This window comes from Sminthopsis crassicaudata, chromosome 1, assembly GCF_048593235.1.
Source record: "Sminthopsis crassicaudata isolate SCR6 chromosome 1, ASM4859323v1, whole genome shotgun sequence".
Classification (NCBI taxonomy): domain Eukaryota; kingdom Metazoa; phylum Chordata; class Mammalia; order Dasyuromorphia; family Dasyuridae; genus Sminthopsis; species Sminthopsis crassicaudata.
Window position 1 is genome coordinate 396,336,966 of NC_133617.1, and position 20,228 is coordinate 396,357,193.

At 40.3% G+C, this 20,228-nt stretch overlaps 2 protein-coding genes across 2 annotated transcripts in view; one reads left to right on the forward strand and one right to left on the reverse strand.

Moving 5' to 3' along the window:
* Positions 1-19,419, reverse strand: part of LOC141549863 (serine protease 27-like) — a 98,859-nt gene extending 79,440 nt beyond the window's left edge. The window contains exons 1-2 of the mRNA XM_074279862.1: positions 19,321-19,419; positions 16,319-16,426 (exon numbers count right to left, since the gene is read on the reverse strand). The gene's annotated coding sequence lies outside the window, so the exon portion shown is untranslated. The remainder of the gene's footprint in view (positions 1-16,318; positions 16,427-19,320) is intronic.
* LOC141549860 (brain-specific serine protease 4-like) lies at positions 4,049-11,263 on the forward strand. The gene is made up of 6 exons (XM_074279850.1): positions 4,049-4,211; positions 5,378-5,404; positions 5,902-6,064; positions 7,188-7,462; positions 9,757-9,914; positions 10,530-11,263. Exons 1-6 carry the CDS (start codon positions 4,142-4,144, stop codon positions 10,776-10,778), a joined length of 942 nt encoding a protein of 313 aa, XP_074135951.1. The 5' UTR covers positions 4,049-4,141; the 3' UTR covers positions 10,779-11,263.
* Positions 19,420-20,228: the final 809 nt, after the last annotated feature.

Consider the following 20,228-nt stretch of genomic DNA (forward strand, 5'->3'; position numbering starts at 1 on the left):
GGACCTTGCCCACAGGCCTCCATTACCCCCGACTTTCCTAGCATTACCTAGGTTCAGTGCCCTCCCCCACTGTAGTTTCTGACTTATCATAGCTTCTTAGTCTCTTCTCCCACTCCCCCTCCCACTCTAAGAGGTTGAGGAATAAGTGACTCCTCAGAACCTGGCAAATGATTGGTCCAAGCTCCACCCCTGCACACCTAGAGCAATAACAACAGGAAGGAGACCAGTTGGGTCACTTCTGGGAAGGTGTTCAAACTCTGGAGAAGATGTCCTGCCAACCAGGAGGTGGCCCTGGCTTTTCTCCTGTGGGCTGAGTTTTGGAAGTTGGGGGACCTGAATCACAGCTTTCTGGGAAGTGGGCTAACGGGATTCCAGAGCTAAGGGTTGGGTCAAGTCCACTGAGACTGAGTCACATAGGACTCTGGCCACCAGAGGCCAAGGGGCCGTTAGAGGTCAGACCTAACCCTATCCCAGCCCCTGCCTCTATGTCTCAGAAGCCATCACTCCTTGCACACATGTGTGCTTGCATACATGGACACACACCTACTTTATTCCTCCTATTTTTTAGACCTTACTCCAGGCTCTTGTCTCTTTCTCCTTTGTGAAAGGTGTCTATAGGTAGTACAAAGCCAGAAGGAATAGTTAATATATTGCATAACAAAGATCTAAAAGGATTGTTTCAGGCTAGAATTTGATGCCAAATCTAGTCAGATTAAATTCAATATGCATAAATGTAAAGTCTTACACTTATTAACTTTACAAGCATAAGTAAGGGGAGGCATTACTAGAGAGAAATTCAACTGAAAAAATGTCCTAGTGGAATTCAGAGCTCATTATGGATATTATGATATGTGTCAATTTAAAAAAACAAAAACAAAATGCCAAATGCCATTTCTTAGGCTGAATTTAGGGAACTAGGGAAGGTGATAATATCACTCATCACTGATCAATCAAGCATTCATTAAGTACCTACTATGTTCTGGACAGTGGGCCAAATAATGGAGATATGAAGACAAAAATGAAACATTTCTCCAGGAACTTTCATTCCTCCCCCAAAGACAGTTTCTTGGTTTCTTGGTCTTTGCAAGGTCTGCAGAAGGAATCACCTTTTGGAGAACAACCCATAAGAAGGGCTTACAGATCATGTCATAAGGTTATTGGCTCAACACTAAGCTCAACTCTTACCTTTTACTATTGACCTTTCATGGCCCTTCCTTTCATGTCCCTTTCCATTTTCTGCCACCAGTACTTTCTTCCTGAGATCACTTCCCATTTACCGTGGTTTGCATGTTGGTCTCCTCCATTCGAACATGAGCTTCTTGAGGGCAGGGACCACATTCCTTTCTATCCCTAGCACTTAACACAATGCCTGGCACAAAGAATGGAAGTAATAAATGTCTGTTGACTGGTGAAGGAACTGGGAATGTTCAGCCTGGAGAAGAGAAGATTTATCTTTGTCTTTAAGAATTTGAAAAGTAGCCACATGGTAGAGGGATTTGACTTGTTTTGTTTGATCCTTATAGAACAGAACTAGGAACAATTGATGGAAATTGTAGAGATAGACTGAAGTTTGATAAATAAGGAAACTTTTTGGAAGGACCGGAGCTATCCCAAACTGCAGTGAATTGCCTGAAGTAGGGAGTGCCATCCCCTCATTAGACAAGCAAAAGCTGAGTAGCCATTTGTCAGAAAGCTTTTAGGGTGAATTCTTGTTTAGGTATGTGTTGACCTAGAGAGCCTCTAAAATCTCTTCTAACTCAGATATTCTGTGATTCTTAGACTCAAGCATCTGCCCTCCAGCCTTTGCTGGATCACTTTTTTTTTTCTTTTTTCTTTTTTTTCTGGTACTAGCTAATCTCTCTAACATCCCTCTCCTTGAATCCTTTCTGTACATAGTGAGATTGTTACAGGATAGGATAGGAGCTAATGGAATTCTAATCATTTTCTGGGAGATACTGTGGTAAGGTGGATCCAGAGAGCCAGAAGATATTCTCCCTCTTCCACTTGACTCACTATGATATGTTGGAAAGATTATTGGCTATAGAGGAGGTGAGTTCAAATCCTTCCTTTGAGGTTTATGACCTTTGTGAGCAATACACTTCTACTTTCTAGACTTGTTTCCTTACCTGTAGATCAAGGAAGTTCACATAGGACTTTGTGGAATCCCTTCCAGCTCTAAATCTATGATTATAGGGTTCTGTCTCTAGTAACATGGATCATGGGCCAAACCACTTATTATTGTAAGCCTCAGTTTCCCCATCTGTAAAACAAGCGTGTTAATCAGAAGGATCACTAAAGACTCTTTCAGTAATTAATCTGACTGGGCTCTGGCCCTGGCTTTGCCCTGTTTGAACTTTGGCAAATCCTTCCCTCTCTGACACTCAAGTTCCTTTTTATGTCCTTCTCAAATGGGGTTTGGGTCTAAATTAGGGGGTTCTTAATCTGGGGTTCATGAATTTCTTTTTTATATTTTGATAACTATATTTTAATATAATTGTTTCATTTGTAATCCTATTTTCTTTTATGCATATAAAAATATTATTCTGAGAAGAAATCCATAGACTTGACTAAATTGTCAAAAGAATCCATGACACAAAAAGGGTTAAAAACTCTCCAACTAGATCAGGGCTTCTTAAATTTTCCCCCACTTGTGATCCCTTTTTACCTGAGAAATTTTTACATGACTTGGGGTATATAGGTATGTAAAATAGGTATATAAATCAAACATTTACTAATAATATATCATAATTTCATGACACCCACATTCAATTTATGTGGTCAGAATCCACATTTTAAGAAGCTTTGAACTGAATGAACTCTTTTCTCAAATCAAGTTAGTGAACATTTATTCAGCATTGTAAAATGGCTGGGTACAGTGGATAAAACCCTGAACCTGAAGTCAAGAAGATCTGATCTCAATTCTAGGCTGAGATATTTACTAGCAATGTGAGCAAGTCATTTCTTTTGGCCTCAGTTTCCCCATATGCAAAAAGGGTTAATAATAGACCTACCTCTCATGGTTGTTGTGAGAATAAAATGAGATAATATTTGTAAAACACTCTTTAAACCTGAAAGAGTGTGTGTATATGTGTGAGAGAGTGAGGAAGAAAGAGAGAGAGGAAAAAAAGGGAGAGACACAGAGAGAGAAGGGAAGTGAGAGAGAGAGAAAGAGATTTAGACAGAAGGGGGGAGAGAGAAAAAGAGACTGGGGGAGAAGAAAGAAAGAGAGAGAGAGAGAGAAGAGAAAGAGAGAAGAAGAGAAAGAGACAGAATCAGAGATGGAGACACAGAGAGAGAGAGACAGAGAGACAAAGACAGAGAGTGTGGGTATATACTTGTTATGATTATTATTGTCTACTATGTGGTAAGCATTGTACCAAGCAATAAGATCACAAAGGAAGACAGAAAACATTATTTTCTCTCAAAGATCTCACAATCTAAATGGGAAGACAAAAGAAAAAATAACCACAAGACATACACACATATGTATAAATATATACATGTATGTATATGAGATATATAATATATATGTATATAATATATAATATTATATGATGTATAATATATATGTGTGTATATATATAAGATATATAATATATATGTATATATACACACACATATATATATAAAAGCACATATGCATATATATGATTAATTGGTGATAATAACCCAGTGAGAACATCAGGGGGATCAGGAAAAGCTGCTTACAGGTTTAACATTTCAAAGTCCCCTTCTGGCTTGGAGTTCTAAGGTTCCTTCCAGCTCTGACTTTCTGTTTTACCCTCTAAGGCCCTGTTCTACTTTGACCTTCTGGGTTTTAAGGTCCTAACCTTAAACTTTTTTGGCCTTTGCTTCTCCTCTCCAAGGCCAGGGAACTTGCCCCAAAGCCAACCATTCCATGGGCCTGAGGCAGGTGGAGGAAGCTGGTTCTGCCCAAGGCCACATTAATGACCCACAGCCTTGGGACAGGGCCTTAACCAAGAAGACATTGAGTCAACTGGTCTAACAGCATTCCACCTTCTCCACAGATAAAAACCTAGGGCCTACAAGCCAGGCCACACACTCAGTCTGGAACTGACTGGAACAAACAGCTCCTGTCATCCTGGTGCCAGGGCCCTGAGCCCTCCTTCCTCTATTAACCATGGGATTTTCCAGCAACTCCCCGGGCTGGTTCAGGTTTTTGGCCTTCCTGTTGCTCCTGATACATTCAGGTGAGTTACTGAGCAGGGTTCCCTAGGCTAGACTTGCCACTTCTCTCTGACCTCCCCTATGTCACCTTCCTCCTCTCTTTCTGCAACATTTTCCTCTTTTTCCTTTGAGAGCCCTAGCTCCAGTTTCAACTTCATAGCCTTCTACCTCAATGTCCCATTTCAGACTATCTCTCATTCCTTTTATTCCTCTTTCTCTCCCTTTTCTTTGCTCCTCTTTTCTCTTCTATTTTTAATTTAATTTTTATTTATTTTTCTTATTCTCTTTTCACTCTGGTGTCTGTTTTATTTTTCTATGTCTTTGCATTTCAGTTTCATGTTATCTTTAATTTTATTATTCTTTCTAGCTCTAATTGTGTATATGTATGTGTGTGTGTGTGTGTTTGCAGCTGTGGTCCAGGAGTCAAAAGCCCTGGCACTTAGTTCTGGCTCTGCTGTTGACTCAATATATGACCTTGCATGAGACATTTCCCCTCCTTGGGTCCCTTCCAACTATGACATCTTATGAGTCAATGAATCTGTCAGTGTCTCTGTCTCTGTTTTGACATATCCACCTTTCTGTAATGTCCCTCTATTGCTTCTTCTTCTATTTTCACAGAACTCCCACTTTTTTTTCTCATCTTGTTCTTGTCCCAACTTCCATCTGAAAGAGGGTAGAGATTCTGAAGAGGTACATTAGGCAGACTCAGCCAGAGGAAATGGATTATTAAAATTCTAGAGAGATACTATACTGTTCCAGGGGACAGCTAAGGTAAAGAGAATAAATGTTGGCAGTTTAAAAAAGTCTATGCTGGAGACTCAGACATAGGAGGAAGGTCAGGAGGGATGGTTTCCTTGCTTCTGATTCTCCTTGCATCCATCTCTGAATCCTTTCAGAGAGCCTGTAATCATTGAACTGAACAACCTGTAGATTCAAAGGTTTGGTAGGTAGAGAGAGAATGGACAGAGAAGTACTTGGAGGTACAGAGGTGTAGGAGAACAGGGATATTTTCCTTTCATCCTCCAAGCAATAGTTCTCAGTAGATTCCTGCCCTTTGGGCCCCGAGGGGCTTCTCAGAATGGGGAGGAACATGGGGATGAGCCTGCCTTTGGGACAATATGCATGGGTTTAGAGCCACTGACCCCTTTCTGTTCAGTCATCCTGACCTTTTTTTTTTTTTTCCTTCTAGTCACTTTAAAAGCTGCTGAGATGCCAGGTGAGTAGAAAATATCCAGATATCTCCATGAATGGGAAGAGAAGGAAAGGAAGAAATAGAAGATAGCAGATCAAGTGGAAAGATCAAGAAAGTTTGAGAAAAAAAGAAAGTTTGAGAAAAGTGAAAATGTAGAAAAAAGAGAGAGGGAGATGAAAATGAGGTAGAATGGGGAGGGTTGGGATGGAAAGAAAGAGAAGTATTTATATAGTAGCTTCTATGTTCTAGGTATTATACTAAACACTATACACATAACTCTTAATTGATTCTCATAACAATTTTGTGAGGAAGATGCTATTATCCCCATTTTGAAGTTGAAAAAACTGAGGTAGAAGTTAAATGACTTGCCCTGATTCCAGGCACCTAAACTTTCTCTAAGGGAAAAAGGGATTCTTGTTACAGGATGGAAGAGATCAAGAAAAGCTCAGAGAGAAGGATGGAGGTTAGGGAATAGTAGCTAGTGAAGAGAAAAGAATTCTAATTTCCCTCTTTCCCTCTAGCCTGTGGAAAACCTCAGCAGCTAAACCGAATCGTAGGAGGTGAGAATGCCTTGGAGGCTGAATGGCCGTGGATTGTCAGCATCCAGAAGAACGGGACTCATCACTGTGCCGGCTCCCTGATCACCAACAGATGGGTAGTCACAGCTGCCCATTGCTTCAAGGAGTATGTTTTCTTCCTATCCCTCTCCTCTCCAGAAACCAGTCATTCTATCTCCAAGATCTCTCCTTTTCCTAATAAATACAACTATTAGTTATTATAGCTAGCATTTAAAAAATAATTTTAAGGTTTATAAAGAACTTTACAATATTACTTCATTTGATTTGGTTCTCATAACAACTCTTATGAATTATATGCTTCTCTTATCCTCTTTTCATACAGAAGGAAACTGAGGCTGAGTTGTGACTTGTATTTGAGGCAGGATTTGAATTCAGATCTTTGTTACTTCAAATACAGTACACTCTCCCCTATTCTATCTGGCTCTTTTACAGGTATCCTGGGATCCAGACCTATTTATCCTAGAATCATCTTCCTCTGTCTTCCCTCAGACCCTAAGAGATCACTTAACCTTTTTTGCTGGAATCCAGGATCCTGTTCTTCATGCCTTTTTGCCCTAGAACCCAAATATCTGTCTTCTTGTTCTCCCTCAGAACATAGGATACTTAGAATTAGAAGGCACCTTTGAGATTACCTTCATTTTACAGACGAAGAGCTTAAGAAGAGGGTTAAGTGGCTTGTCCAAAGTCATACAGATAGTAAGTAGCAGGCTTGAGATATAAACTAAAGGTCTTCCACTCCAAATCCAGGGATTTTTTTCATTATACTATACAACTTCTTTTATGCTTTGGCATCCTGTCTCCTATATTTCTTTCTCCTAGGAAGCACATTCCTTGTCCCCACCTCCTTCCTTAAAAACCCTTCCTCTATTCCCAGACTCCAGTACTCCAAGAACTTGAGCATACTGCTTCCATTGAGGGCAGGGGATGGGGAGAGGAGAGAGTACTGGTCCAACTAGTACCTGACAATAATCCTCTCTACATCACTCCTGACCAGTAGTCATCCTTCATTCTCTTAAAGGCTTTTAAGGAGGAAGAATACTCTGAGGTGGCTCCTTTTATTCTAGAATGTAACTTGTTTGAAGGCTTTCCTTATGTTAGTCCTGTCTCACCTCTCTGAGAACTAAGAATTTTGTCCTGTTGTCCCTTCAGAGCCGTCCCCAACCTTTCCCCTCTCACCAAGACCCCAGGTATCCTTACTAGTTCTGAACCAACTATTTTTCTTTTTCCAGTTCTGTGGAGCCATCTCAATTTTCCGTGCTTCTGGGGGCCTGGCAGCTGGGAAACCCTGGTCCTCGGGCCACACAAGTGGGCATGGCTTGGGCACTGCCTCACCCTAAATACATTTGGCGGGAGAGCAACCGAGGGGACATTGCCTTGGTACGCCTTGATCACTCCATCAAATTCTCTGAGCGTGTCCTGCCCATTTGCTTGCCTGACAGCACTGTGAAATTCCTTCCTGGTACCTCCTGTTGGATTGCTGGCTGGGGCAGCATTGGAGATGGAGGTGAGAGCCCCCATGAAACACCCATGTTCACTTAAAGGAGAAAAGGGAAGCTTTTACAGGGAGCTATGGATGCCTGGAGGCAGAGAAAAAAGCAGGAGATGGTTCCAAAGCTATTCTTTCCTGCCTTGGTCATATTGTCTCCAGAGTAGGTTTTAATTCTGGATTTCATTATAAGAAGGACTTGGACAAGCTAAAGCTTACCCTGGGAAGTGTAAATAGGAGATTGAAGACATTACTCACCATGTATGAGAGTGCTTAGAGGAACTGGGAATGTTTGAAAAGACTAGCGAAGAATATGATAATTGCCCTCTGGTATTTTGAGGATTGCAATATGGAAAAAGACTTATAGCCAGTCTGCTTGGCTTTAGAGAACAGAACTGGGAACAATAAGTGGAACTTACAAAAGATTTTAACTTAATTTTAAGGGAAACTTCCCTGACAATGGAAATTGTGACAAAGTAGAAGAGGCTGCCTTGAGGGGAGTGATGTAGGAAATTTTTCATCACTGAAGGTCTTTAAGGGGACTTGAAATGATTGCTTGTTAGAGATATTGCTAAAATGGTTTATGCTTCAAGCAGGGTATGGATTAGATGACCTTTAGGAATGTTTCCCACTCTAAACTTATGTGATTATTTAAAAGATGTGAGGAGGGGGCAGCTAGGTGGCGCAGTGGATAGAGCACCAGCCCTGAATTCAGGAGGACCCGAGTTCAAATGTGGTCTCAGACACTTAACACTTCCTAGCTGTGTGACCCTGGGCAAGTCACTTAACCCCAGCCTGGGGGGGGGGGGGGGAAAGATGTGAGGAGACAAAGAAGCAAAGACAGACTTAAATATTGCAGAATGTCAAGATTTCAAGGACCAGAGAGCCCCATATTCAGTTGACCTAAATACAAGGTTTCTTGATAGTATTCAAAGCCACTGGTCTAGACACACACAAAGGATATAAGGAGACATGTTGTAATTCATTTCCACATGGGTTTCAGTGTTGGTTCTGATCTAGAGGTAGGGAAGCAGTTAAAGTTCTGGTTTTAGGAAATCAGTCCTTCCCAGAATAATAAAGTGATTTTAAGTGGCTAACAATAATTAGGGCCTGCACAGATTTGTATCCCAAACAGATTTCAATTTTACAATTGTCCAGGCACTGAGCTTATCACCAAGACATTTTAGCTGTTTCTTTCTCTTTTTCTTTCTGCCTCTCCTTCTGGAGAGTAAGTGGGAAGCAGCCTTTTTAAACCAAAGTGTGTTAGGTTGAGAGAAGCAAAAATGTGGGAAATCTACTTTATATCCTTGCTTTTAAATGTTATGGCAAAATGATAGAATGGTTTATATGGAAGCCATCTTTCAGGCCTTTTAGTCTTAAGTAAGATCTCCAGGAATGGAAAAAAAGCTATTGCACTGCCACTCATTCTTTCTAGGTCTGATCTTTTTTGCTGTTGTTTTTAAATCATTTTTCAGTCATGTCTGACTATTGTGACCCCTTTTCTTGTAAAGGTACTGGAGTAGTTTACTATTTCTTTCTTCATATCACTTTACGAATGAGGAAACTGAGGCAAATAGGTTTAAATGACTTGGCCAAGGTCACACAGATAGCAAGTATCTGAGGCAGTATTTGAAGTCAGATTTTCCTGACTTCAGGCCTGGTGGTTTATCCACTGTGTCACGTAGCTACTGTTCTGATTTTTAGGGCCAAACAATTTAAGTTAGTCCTTAATCCTCTCCATCCCTCTGTTCCCTATAATAATCCTTCTTATATTTGAAAAGCACATAATCATACTCCTTTTACGTCTTGTGTTACCAGGGCAGACCATTTCTGTTTGTCATAGTTTTGTGTCATCTCTCCATCAAATTAAGTTAAAAAGACTTCCTTCAGGGAACTGCACAAAGGGTTAGAATGTAAATACAATCCACCTGGAATCAGCTGCCAAGGAAGAGATATGGACACAGACTAGAAGACACAGAGGAAAGGAAAGACATTCAGGTCTAGTACCAGATATAGGGAGAAAACAAGATGGAAAAAAATGAAATAGACAAATCAAGATTCTGAGTCTACAATGGGGCATCAAGAATAGCCTTAAATTCTGAAGTTGCTAGCAGGGAGTCTGTTCCCATCATCAGTGATAAGAACCTGAGGTAGAGACCCTGTTGCTGAGGGATATGTATGAACCACTTATTGTCCTGATAGAGAAGAGGAAAAGCAAGGGCTTCTAAGAACTGCTAGGGATGGAGAAGACGAGGTGGGAGTATTTCTCAATGAGCCTGACTCACTTTTTCCTTTCCCCTTTTTCCTCTTAGTTCCCTTGCCATATCCCCAGACTTTGCAGAAGTTGAAAGTTCCCATCATCTCTTCTGAAACATGCAGTCGCCTTTACTGGCGGGGTGCAGGACAGGAGGCCATCACCTCAGACATGCTGTGTGCTGGCTACCTGGAAGGCAAGAAGGATGCATGTCTGGTAAGCTCTGTTGCTAGGGCAGGTGACTGGTCCCTCCTAGAGGCAGCTTTCTTTTCCCCCACCCCAAACCCGAAGCCTGCTAGATGGTGCCATTGTGGACACACAGGGATAATGAATTCTCCCAGGGATCAGGTGGTGCTCTTCTGTGGCCTGGCTCACTCCTGTTGGCAAGACAACCCCAGAGACAATCAGATTTCTCTCTCAGAAGCAATTACAGACAGACCTCCCAGGCTCTGTCCTTAGTGGCCAGCACTAGCCTCCTGAACTTCTCCCATGTGTCACTTCAGGGGCAAGAGGCTACCGGACCAGAGCAGGCCAGTTTAGCCAAGTGATAAAACCCATAAAGGGGTCTTAGTGTATTGTAAGACTAGAAAGTTTGAGTTTTGTGAATTTTAAAAATGGTCTCCCATCTAATTTTCTTTAGATACTATAGTGATTACTTAGCTGTTCTTGTTACTAATCTCAGAGTATTTTAGTAGGGCTGAGGGAAGGAAAGGTGACTAGGCCCCAGAGCCAGATATTTTAATGGCCTGGAACACTCAGTTTACTAGGTTCTACTCCAGATGGTCGTCCTTTCACCTTCTAAATGTATGCAACTTTTCTCCATCCCTACAGGGTGACTCGGGGGGCCCCTTGATGTGCCAGGTGAACGGGTCCTGGCTTCTTGCCGGCATCATCAGCTGGGGAGAGGGCTGTGCTGAGCGCAACCGGCCTGGGGTCTACATCAGCCTCACTGCTCACCAGGCCTGGATCCAAAGGGTAGTGCAAGGGGCACAATTCCGAGGACAGCCACGGGGAGACGGCGATGGAGTCAGGCCTGGGGAGGGCAGGGATGGGCGAGGTTACAGGCCACAGCCCTCTTAAGGGTGGGAGATGGGTCTGGGACCCGGGGACCAGCTGCAGGCTCAGCTAGACACCTGGATCTTTGACTTCTTGTTGCGTTTGTCTTAACACGACCTACCTCTGAAGGATGGCAGAGTTCAGGTGCCCAGCCAGCCTCATGCCTCAGCTCCACTGCCAATTAGCTTTCCCCTGGGCCTGTATCTTCTTTCTAGGGGATTAGGCACTCTCTCTCCTGACCTTCCCTAGAGCCTTGGGAGAAAGCAGGGTTATGGATAGGAAGTGATGAGCCTGAACTCCTGGGCCCTATCTCGGCTGGCCGGTGACCCAGAGCTGCCTCCATCTCACACTATGGTTGGGTAGAGAGGGGTGAGGGAAGAAGACTATAAGGCTCAAGAAAGCTTATGTTTGAATGTTAACTGATAATTTTTATAGTTATTTCATGTATACACTTTCATGTATCTAATTCTATTTATTCCTCTAATTTCAATAAATTTTTTATTCACCTATTCTGGGATTCTTCTTCTACCCAAGCTTTCTGTTTTCCTGACCTGGGACCATAACAGAAATATCTTTTTCATTATCTTTAAGGGGGCACTTCCAAGGCCACCAAGATTCTCCTTGAATCCAGATCAACAAGTCCCAATGTCCAGAAATATTATGGAACATAAGGAATAGTTGGACTATACTAGGTTCTTGTCACTAATCAGTTTTGTTTTGTCACTAATCAAATGGGCAAATTCCTTTCCTCTCAGCTTCATTTTCCTCATCTTTAAAATAAATATGTTAGATTAGATTATTATTATTATTAATGCTATTTATTTGTTTGTTTATTTATTTATATTTTGCTGAGGCAATTGGGTTACATGATTTGCCCAGGGTCACATTGTTAGGAAGTGTTAAGTGTCTGAGACCAGATTCGAATTTAGGTCCTCCTGACTTCAGGGCAGGTATTCTATCTACTGTGTCACCTAGACTAGATTATTTTTAAGGTCTTTTCCAAATCTGACATTCTATGATCTAAGATCTCTTAAATATTTGATGTTCTGTGTTTTTTTGTTCTAAGTTCTATGTTGTCCTTTCTACCTCTCACATTCTATAGTCTAAGGTTTCTTCTAATTATGGAATTCTTCATTCTGAGTTCTAAGGTCACTTATCTCTGATATTCTATGGTCTAAGGTCCCTTCCAAATCTGATATTCTATGTTCTTTGTTCTAAATTTCCTTACAGCTCTGAAATTCCACATTCTATGTTTTAAGGTCTTTTCTAACTCTATCATTCTGTAATCTAAATCCTTTCTAGCTCTGCCATTCTACATGTTAAAATCCCTTCTATCTGATGTTCTTTGTTCTAAGGTCCTTCTCAGCTCTGACTTTCTATGATTCTATGACTTTCTTCTTGGCTTTCTAGGCCAAAAGGACCTAAAAGAGTGTTCCAAAAAAGGACACTAGGCCTCAGTGTCTTATCTTCTGATCCCTAACAAGTGTCTTAAAGCTCCTTGTATCTTCAGGGAACCATGCCTTCTCCTCCCAGATCCCCACCATTGGAGTTCTCATCACTGTCATAGTTCATAATTATACAACACTTTATAATTTAGAGCGTGCTTTCTCACAATAACCTGTAAGAGAAGTAGGAAAAAAAATCATTATCCCCGTTTTACAAAGAAAGAAATTGAAACTTAGAGGGATGAAGTGATTTTCTTTGGTCCCATAACTACTGAGTGATGGAGCTAGGATCTCACTCAGTTCTTCCAACCCCAAGCTCTTTCCCCAATGCCAGTTTTAGGCAACTATCCCTCCCAAGATTCTGGTCCCTAGCTCCTGGTTATTAATTGAGGTTATTAATTATTAATTATATATCAATATAATGCCCGATGGCGTATATAGGAATTAAATGTATAAGGGATGGAGTTGAGAGGACTATTGTTCTCTGTCCTAAAATAAGCTACATTATTATTATGGAACACAGGGAAGAGTTGCACTATACTAGGATTCTATCTCAGTTTTGTCACTAATCAATCAGGCAAAATCAATGGGGACTCTGACTTTGGGGTGTCAATGGAGATTATATGCATACTGCAGGCAGAAGAATAATGGCATTCTGGAGATTGGGGTTCTAGATGATTTCTCAAGGAAGTTTTTCTTGTGTCACAGAAAACTTGTTTGGTAGTCCTGTGAAACCTACTTTTTTCTGAATAACTTTTTTAAAGTACAAAATGAAATACATTTGATCACAAAGAAAAATATTTATAGTGAAAATAAAAATGTAGAATTTTCTCCTCATGCTGCTTCACAACCTTTTGAAACCCATCCATGGATCCCAGGTTAAAATTGGTTAGGTGTCTAAGTCTCTTCAAACTCTAAAAACTTATTGGCTCATATAATTTGACTGGTTAATTAGTCCTATCCTTCAAGGCTTTAGGGTTAGGGTCCTTGATGATATTAATGATCATTTTATAATTTTTTAGTATTTGTTGGTTTACAGAGATAGGTAAGTCAACAAGATCAGTGATTTGCCTATGTTTGAACAGCCATTCAATGTCAGAGTCTAGATTCAGTTTCAGGTTTCCTGACATCAATGTCGGTTCTTTCCCTCCTCTCTCCACTATCATACCATAAACTGCCTTTCTCAAAGCATTCAAATTAAACATTTATTAAACACCTATTTAAAAGGTGTACATAGTGTACAGAGCATCGTGAAGGGCTACGTACTGAGAAAAATACAAAATTTCTGTGAGATCTAGGACTGACTTCATGGACCTTAAAGAAGTGCTTTTCACACAATAGCCCCATGAAGTTGAACAAGGCAATATCATTCTCATTTTATAAATATCATGGTCTCATATTGCTCAAGGAAATATTATTTCAAAGGTGTTACTTTGAGAGGGCAATAGATCATCCAACATTTCAATCCAATAAAGAAAATGCGCTAGGGACAAAAACCCACCCCCCCAAACCTATATATTACTCAGGAACTATCTGTTCTGAAACCAGTTCATTAGGGATGATTCCAAGAAGACGGTGGAATGGAATGGTAAATTTTAAGCTCTTCTGAGTTCCCCCATAAATAGAACAAATATGTGTCTCAGGGAGAAGATAGACTTGTGAAAAATCAAGAAGACTTGGGGTAGAACAGGGGTCCTCCTGATATAACCCAAGGAGATCTGAAGAAAGACCAGAGAAATCCCAAGAAAAACCCTGGCTGGGATTAACCTGTGTGAAATGCAAGTATCTGGGGCTAGTTCCACAGAAACAGCAAGTGGAGAATCCTTGGGCCCAGCTGGGTGTGGTGGGAACCTTAGCAGAAACCACAGAGACTTTCACCTCCTGGATTATTGGCTGACTTGGGGTCTGAGTCTGGGAAGATTGAGTGAACCTCAGCCAATTAGGAATGCCAAGTCCAGTTATGCTGCTAAAACGCAGTTGGCTAACTGGGCGAGAAAGAACTTGGTGAGTGCAGAAGCAGCGCGGCAGGGACAGCTGGCTGTGGGAACTTTCAGGAGGGAGGAGCTCTTGGTTTGGGGTTCCTGGTCAGAGAGGAGAGCTGAAAAGAAGTCAGAGACACCCCCCTTTTCCTGCCTAGGATTAGAAATGCTTAAACTAATACTTCTTATTTTTAAAAAATGAGTCAGTAAAGAAGAAAGAACCCCACCATGGAAAGATATTATGGGAACGGGCAAGACTGGGGGTTTGTATTCAGAGAACACTGAAGTAAAAAAAGCTTCCACTCCAAAGAGTGACGTGAAATGGCTCCCTGCCCAGAGAGAATATATTGAAGAACTCAAAAAAGAATTTAGAAGTTAAATGAGATACATTGAGGAAAAACTAAAAACTAACTAAAAACCATCCAAAAAACCCCCAAGAAGATTAAGGAAAAAAAAAAGTTAACCAACTAGAAAAGGAGATATAGAGTCTCAAAGACGAAAATAACTCTTTGAAAATCAGAATTGGGTAAGGGGAAGCCAGTGAAACTATGAGACCAAGAAATAACAAAACAGATGATAAAGAATGAAAAAATAGAACAGCATATGAAACATAAGAAAAATGACAGATCTGGAGAATAGAACAAGAAGAAAAAAAATAAGAATAATTGGACTGCCTGAAAGTTGTGACCAAAAAAAGAACCTTGACATAATAATCCAAGAAAATTGTCCTGGAGTGACAGAACCCAAGGGGAAAGTAGAAATAGAAAAAAATCCACCAATGACCATCTCAATGAGATCCTTTTTAGAAAACAAATAGGAACATTATTGCCAAATTTTGAAACCACCAGATCAAAGAGAATATTTTGCAAGAAACAAGAAAAAAAACCCAATTGAAATATGCTAGAACTACAATTAGAACTATATAGGACTTATCAGCAGCCACAATTAAAAAAACCATAGGTCCTGGAATCATATCTACTGATAATCAAAAGAACTAGGCAAAAAAATAATATTGTAATATTGTATGAGAAAAAAATGTACATTCAATGAACTTGCAGATTTTCAGAACTTTCTATCAATCAAACTCTAACAATACAAAATTTAACATACAAGAGCCAATGTCAAAGATCAATTTCAAGGAACTCAACATGAATAATTTTTTTAATATGGGAAATTTATAGTATATGTTTAAGATTGGTATCAATAATACAACAGCTAAAAAGAAAGATTGGGGCAAAAATAAGGTAAAAATAGGAATTATGTCATACAAATGAGGTATAGAGGAAGAATAGATACAGAGGCATTAGGAGGAAGAAAACCTACTAACATCAGGAATGGATTAAATAGGCAACACTATATATGTCCTATGAAGAGTATAGTACCTTTCAAAATCTATTTCTATAAGAAATAAGTGAAGAGAGATAGGTGGACAGGGATGCAAAGGGTGAGGAAAGAAGACAAGGGAGGAATCCATGGGCAGGGGGAGGTTAAATAATAGCAAGGCAAATTAGGAGCGGAATTAAAGCAAAGAGTCAGAAGGGATAGGAAAGATATATGTGTCTATGTGTGGGAGTATGTGTGTGTGTGCATGTGTGTGTGTATGTGTATATCTACATATGTATATATAAACATATCCTTTCTTAAATACAGTCTGCTTGGGGAAAAGGTGGAGATAAAAGGGGGAGAAAGAATAAAGTAAAAAAAGGTGCACATTAGAGAACACAATAACAGTTTACAAGGAAGTAAAGAAAAGATGGACACTTGTGAATATAATTCTACCTATATACACACACACACACACACACACACACACACACACATATATATATACATATATATATATATACTTTCTTGAACTGGTATTACTATGTATTTTGAATCTTCCCTGATACTCTGCTGGACACATGACAATGTTCTCTTTTATTTTGTTTCATTTTGTTAAATTTTCTTGTCTGTTTTTCTTTTTTTCTTATTCTATTTCTTTAAATAAAATAATTTTGGAAAGAAAAGAAAAGAAAAATCTATAATAAAACAAAACAAAACGAAACCATCCCAGTTCATTAAGTATTGGTAACAGGTAAGGAGATTGAGGAAGAAAAATGTCTCTTAGCTTATCAATGTTTATCTTTCAACTTCTTACCTTTGGGACCAATGAGGACATCCTCTCTTGGCTTTATACTTTTTCATTGGCTGTCTTCCATGTCTGGAATGTTCTCTCTCCTTACTTCCTCTTGGTTTCTTCAATATCCTACAAAAGAACAGTGATCCCACTTTCTGCAAGAGGATTTTCCTATTCTCTGTCTCTCCCCATCCCTTCTCCTTCTGAGACTTCCATTTATACTGCATGTATTTTGCACATACCGAGTTATTTGCATTTTATCACCCCCATTATAATGTGATCTTTTTTTTTTTGAGGCAGTGAAGTACCTGATACAGAGTAAACAATTTTCCAACCCAAGTGAGAACAACTCGATTCAGTTGGAGGACATTCAGTGACTCTATCTATAGAAAACCAAGTTAATCTCAATATCTTGATCTGCTTATTTAAATATTAAATTCAATAGATCCAATATATACAAAATCATTCTGGCCCAGATGTGAGTAGATTCTGGAAGACATAATTTCATAATGAAAATCTTCATAGAGACTTAAAATGTGTGCTCCTCACTCTCGGATTGGGCCTAGGAGGTTCAATGAACAAAAGTTTGTAAGAAGACCAGCCTTTGTTGGAACCATTGGTCTGTATTCAAAGTACTATGAGTCTGAAGCAAATATACTAAGTCACTTGGCATGGTATTTAGTAATCAGATCTATTCAAAACAATATTTTTATTAGAAAATATTTAAACAGCTGTTTGGAAGATGGTCATATTTTAGAGACTTCCTCCAAGAACCAAACATCCCAGTTTGATAACAAGAAGTGTGGAGTCTTATCTAGTCTCGTGAAACTCTTCATGGGAATTTTAGAATTACTTCACCTTGTATAATTTTATGTTCAAAGTACAGGGTGTTCATGAAAGATACATATTAGATGTTAAATCCTAAGAGTCAGTATCAAATACCTTCAGGAACTTATTTACAACTTATTCAGGAAGATATTTTCAAGTCCCAAGGAATTGAACAACCATTTATGAGAATGAACCACTCTATCTTCTCATTTATGTTGTATATGGATGTATATATCCTATGTACATTTATATAAAAGTTAATATTTTCTGATAATTTTGCTAGTATTTACATTTAAACTTGGTTTGTTTTGATCACCAACTAGTAGCCTTTAAATTTAGAGGCCTAGTAGATTTCTAACTTAATGTAATACTTCATTCATTTTATATATTTGAGATCCCAGTGTATTATTTCCATCCAGATAGGAAACTGAGTCTGATAGGTATTAAATGAATTGCACAAGAACACATAGCTGGAAATTACAAAGTTGGGACTCCAGCCCAGGGCCCAACAAACATTTCTTAATTGCCAACTATTTGCACAACATTATGCCAGGTGCTGGAGGTACATACACACACACACACACACACACACACACACACACACACACACCCCTCCTCCCCAAGTCCCCCCCAAACAATCATTGCCTTCGAGGAGTTTACATTCTACCGAGTCTCCATTTAGCACACACATGGTCTGGTGCTCTTCCACAGGGGCCTTGATGGAATCTCTCTCCAATGTCAGGGAGATATAATGTGGAGAGAGGGGAGGAGGAAGCAGAGACCTCATTTTGAGCTTCCTTTTTGTTGACACCCAACCCTTCATTCAATGTGACCCTGCCTCAGGCTCAATCCCAATCCTTGGGCCATGGTGTCTCAGAGATTTGGGGTGAGTCGAGCCTTCTCACCTGCTCCTGACTGATTCATTAAAGTGAGTCACTTCAGATTCTAGAAATTCCTCCCCAGCGATGAGTGTGAAAACAATGAGACAGCTGGATTCTTGGATTTCCCTTCATCACGAACTCCAAGTCACCTCTCCTGACCCATAGCTTCCTCCTTGTGCCCTATGTTGGCAGGAAGGGAAGGGATTCTCTGGGCAAAGCAATGAGGAGGGAAGCTCTTCCACACTCTGGGAGCCCCTTCCCACCCTGAGACTTTCCTATTCTCTTGTTCTGCTCCTTTCAGAACTCAGGTTGCCTTTTCTGGGTCTTAGTTCTTCCCTTCCTCTCAATCCCAAGGGCTTCTTTACCCTTACTTCTTCATAGCAGGCTATCAAAAGCATTCTGATTCTTGTGCTACCTTCCTCCCTGCCCTGCCCTACCCTGCCCTGCCCAGCTCAACCCAGCCCCCTCTCAGCTCTGAATAACTAATCCAAAAGTGGTGGTTTGGACTAAAGAGAACTTTTCCCCTCTGGTCTTGAGCACTCCTGCAGTCCCTATAGGGGAAAGAGTCCTGAGTTGAGAATCCAAAGACATGAGTCCCAAGTCCTCTGAAAGACTTGCTGTATGAACTCGGCCAAGTTATTTCCTCTTCCCAAAAAAATTGCCCCATTTGTAAATTGAAAAGATCAGTCTATCTGTCTATCTGTAAGGCCTTTCCAGCTCTTTTATCCCAAGGTTCTTTCCATCTAACACTGGGGTTCTTTCCATCCATAGTTACAACTAGAATAGGAGGACTGGGTTTTACACAAAGTACCAATAGTGGGGTGTGAGTGCTTCCTCCCCAAGGTGATTGTTGGTATGAATTGACAAATAATATTAATTTCTCCTTACCCCCAAGATAAGGACCCTGGTCACTGTAACACCTCTCTTCTAAGGGCCATCATCTCCCTTCACCTCCAATTTCAGGGATATGAAATAGACTCTCTTGTGGTCGGACCATTCCCTCTCCTAGCAGCCACTAGTTCTCTGTGATGTTTTTGTACTCTTTTTTTGTACTCTTTTTGATCTGGTTGAAAAAAAATCCCCAGCCATATCTTTGCTTCTATTTCTTACACTGTGTGTTCCCAAATCTAAAAATTTTATTTTCTGTTCTAAAGTCCCATCTGGCTCTAATATTCTAAATCTTGTGATTCCAACTTCTCACTCCCAATCCAGAAGTCTATTCTCTAATACTCCTTCCCCACTCACCCACCTCTTCACCCCCTCAATTTCATCCAGGACTAGTGTTTTCCCACCCCACCTCCAGAGCATTCTTACCTGGGCTGAAGAACCCCTCCCTGCTTCACCATAACAGACTAGTCTCCTGCTAACAGAAGCAGAAAACCGGTCTGGGGAGGGAGGAGGTGACTCAGAGGAGAAGGAGGGTTGGGCAGGGAAACTCAATGCCAGGTGTTCTGTGTTCTCCTATCAACCTGTAAACCACAAGCTCTTACAATCTCTCAGCTGGAACCCAAAGCCCACATTCCTGGCATCCTTGCTAATTTTGGTGCTATTTTGGGGTATCATCACTCAGACTCTGATCTCTGTCCCTTAGTCTCCTTTCTTACCTATGCTATTCCCCCAGGCCCCTCTCTTTCTTCTCATTACATCCTCCTTTTTGTTCTTCCCTTTGATGTATTCTTTTATGTTCTGTAGTTTCCTCCTCAGGATACTCAGTGCTCCCCTATGTGTATGTCCCTCAGTCTATCCCCTCTCTCTTTGAGTCTTTTAGCTTCCTCTCCCTATATCATTCAGTCTACTTCTCTTTCTGATGGGCTCTACTACTTAGAGATTTACAGAGCAGTTCAGTAGTAGAGTATTATTTTGTGTGTCTTCCTATCTCCCCCAAATCAGAAAACACTTAAAAACAAACAACTTTCTTCTCTTTTGAGCCCCACCTCCCTGTGGACCTATATATAGTCCTCCAGACTTAAAATAGTATTACCTTGTTATTTTCCCCTAAATGCTGTTTATAATCCAAATCCAAAGATGTAGCTCAGATGTAGGAAATGGCCACGAACTATTTTAAGTGAGGCCTGGTTGGGGATATTTAACCTGGAGAAGGGAAGATGGGTAGTAAGGTTGGGAAACGTGGATATGATAGCTATTTTCAAGTATTTTAAGGGGTGTCACTTAAAGAGAGATTAGATTTAGTCTTCTTAGTCATATATTGAAAATCTAGAATG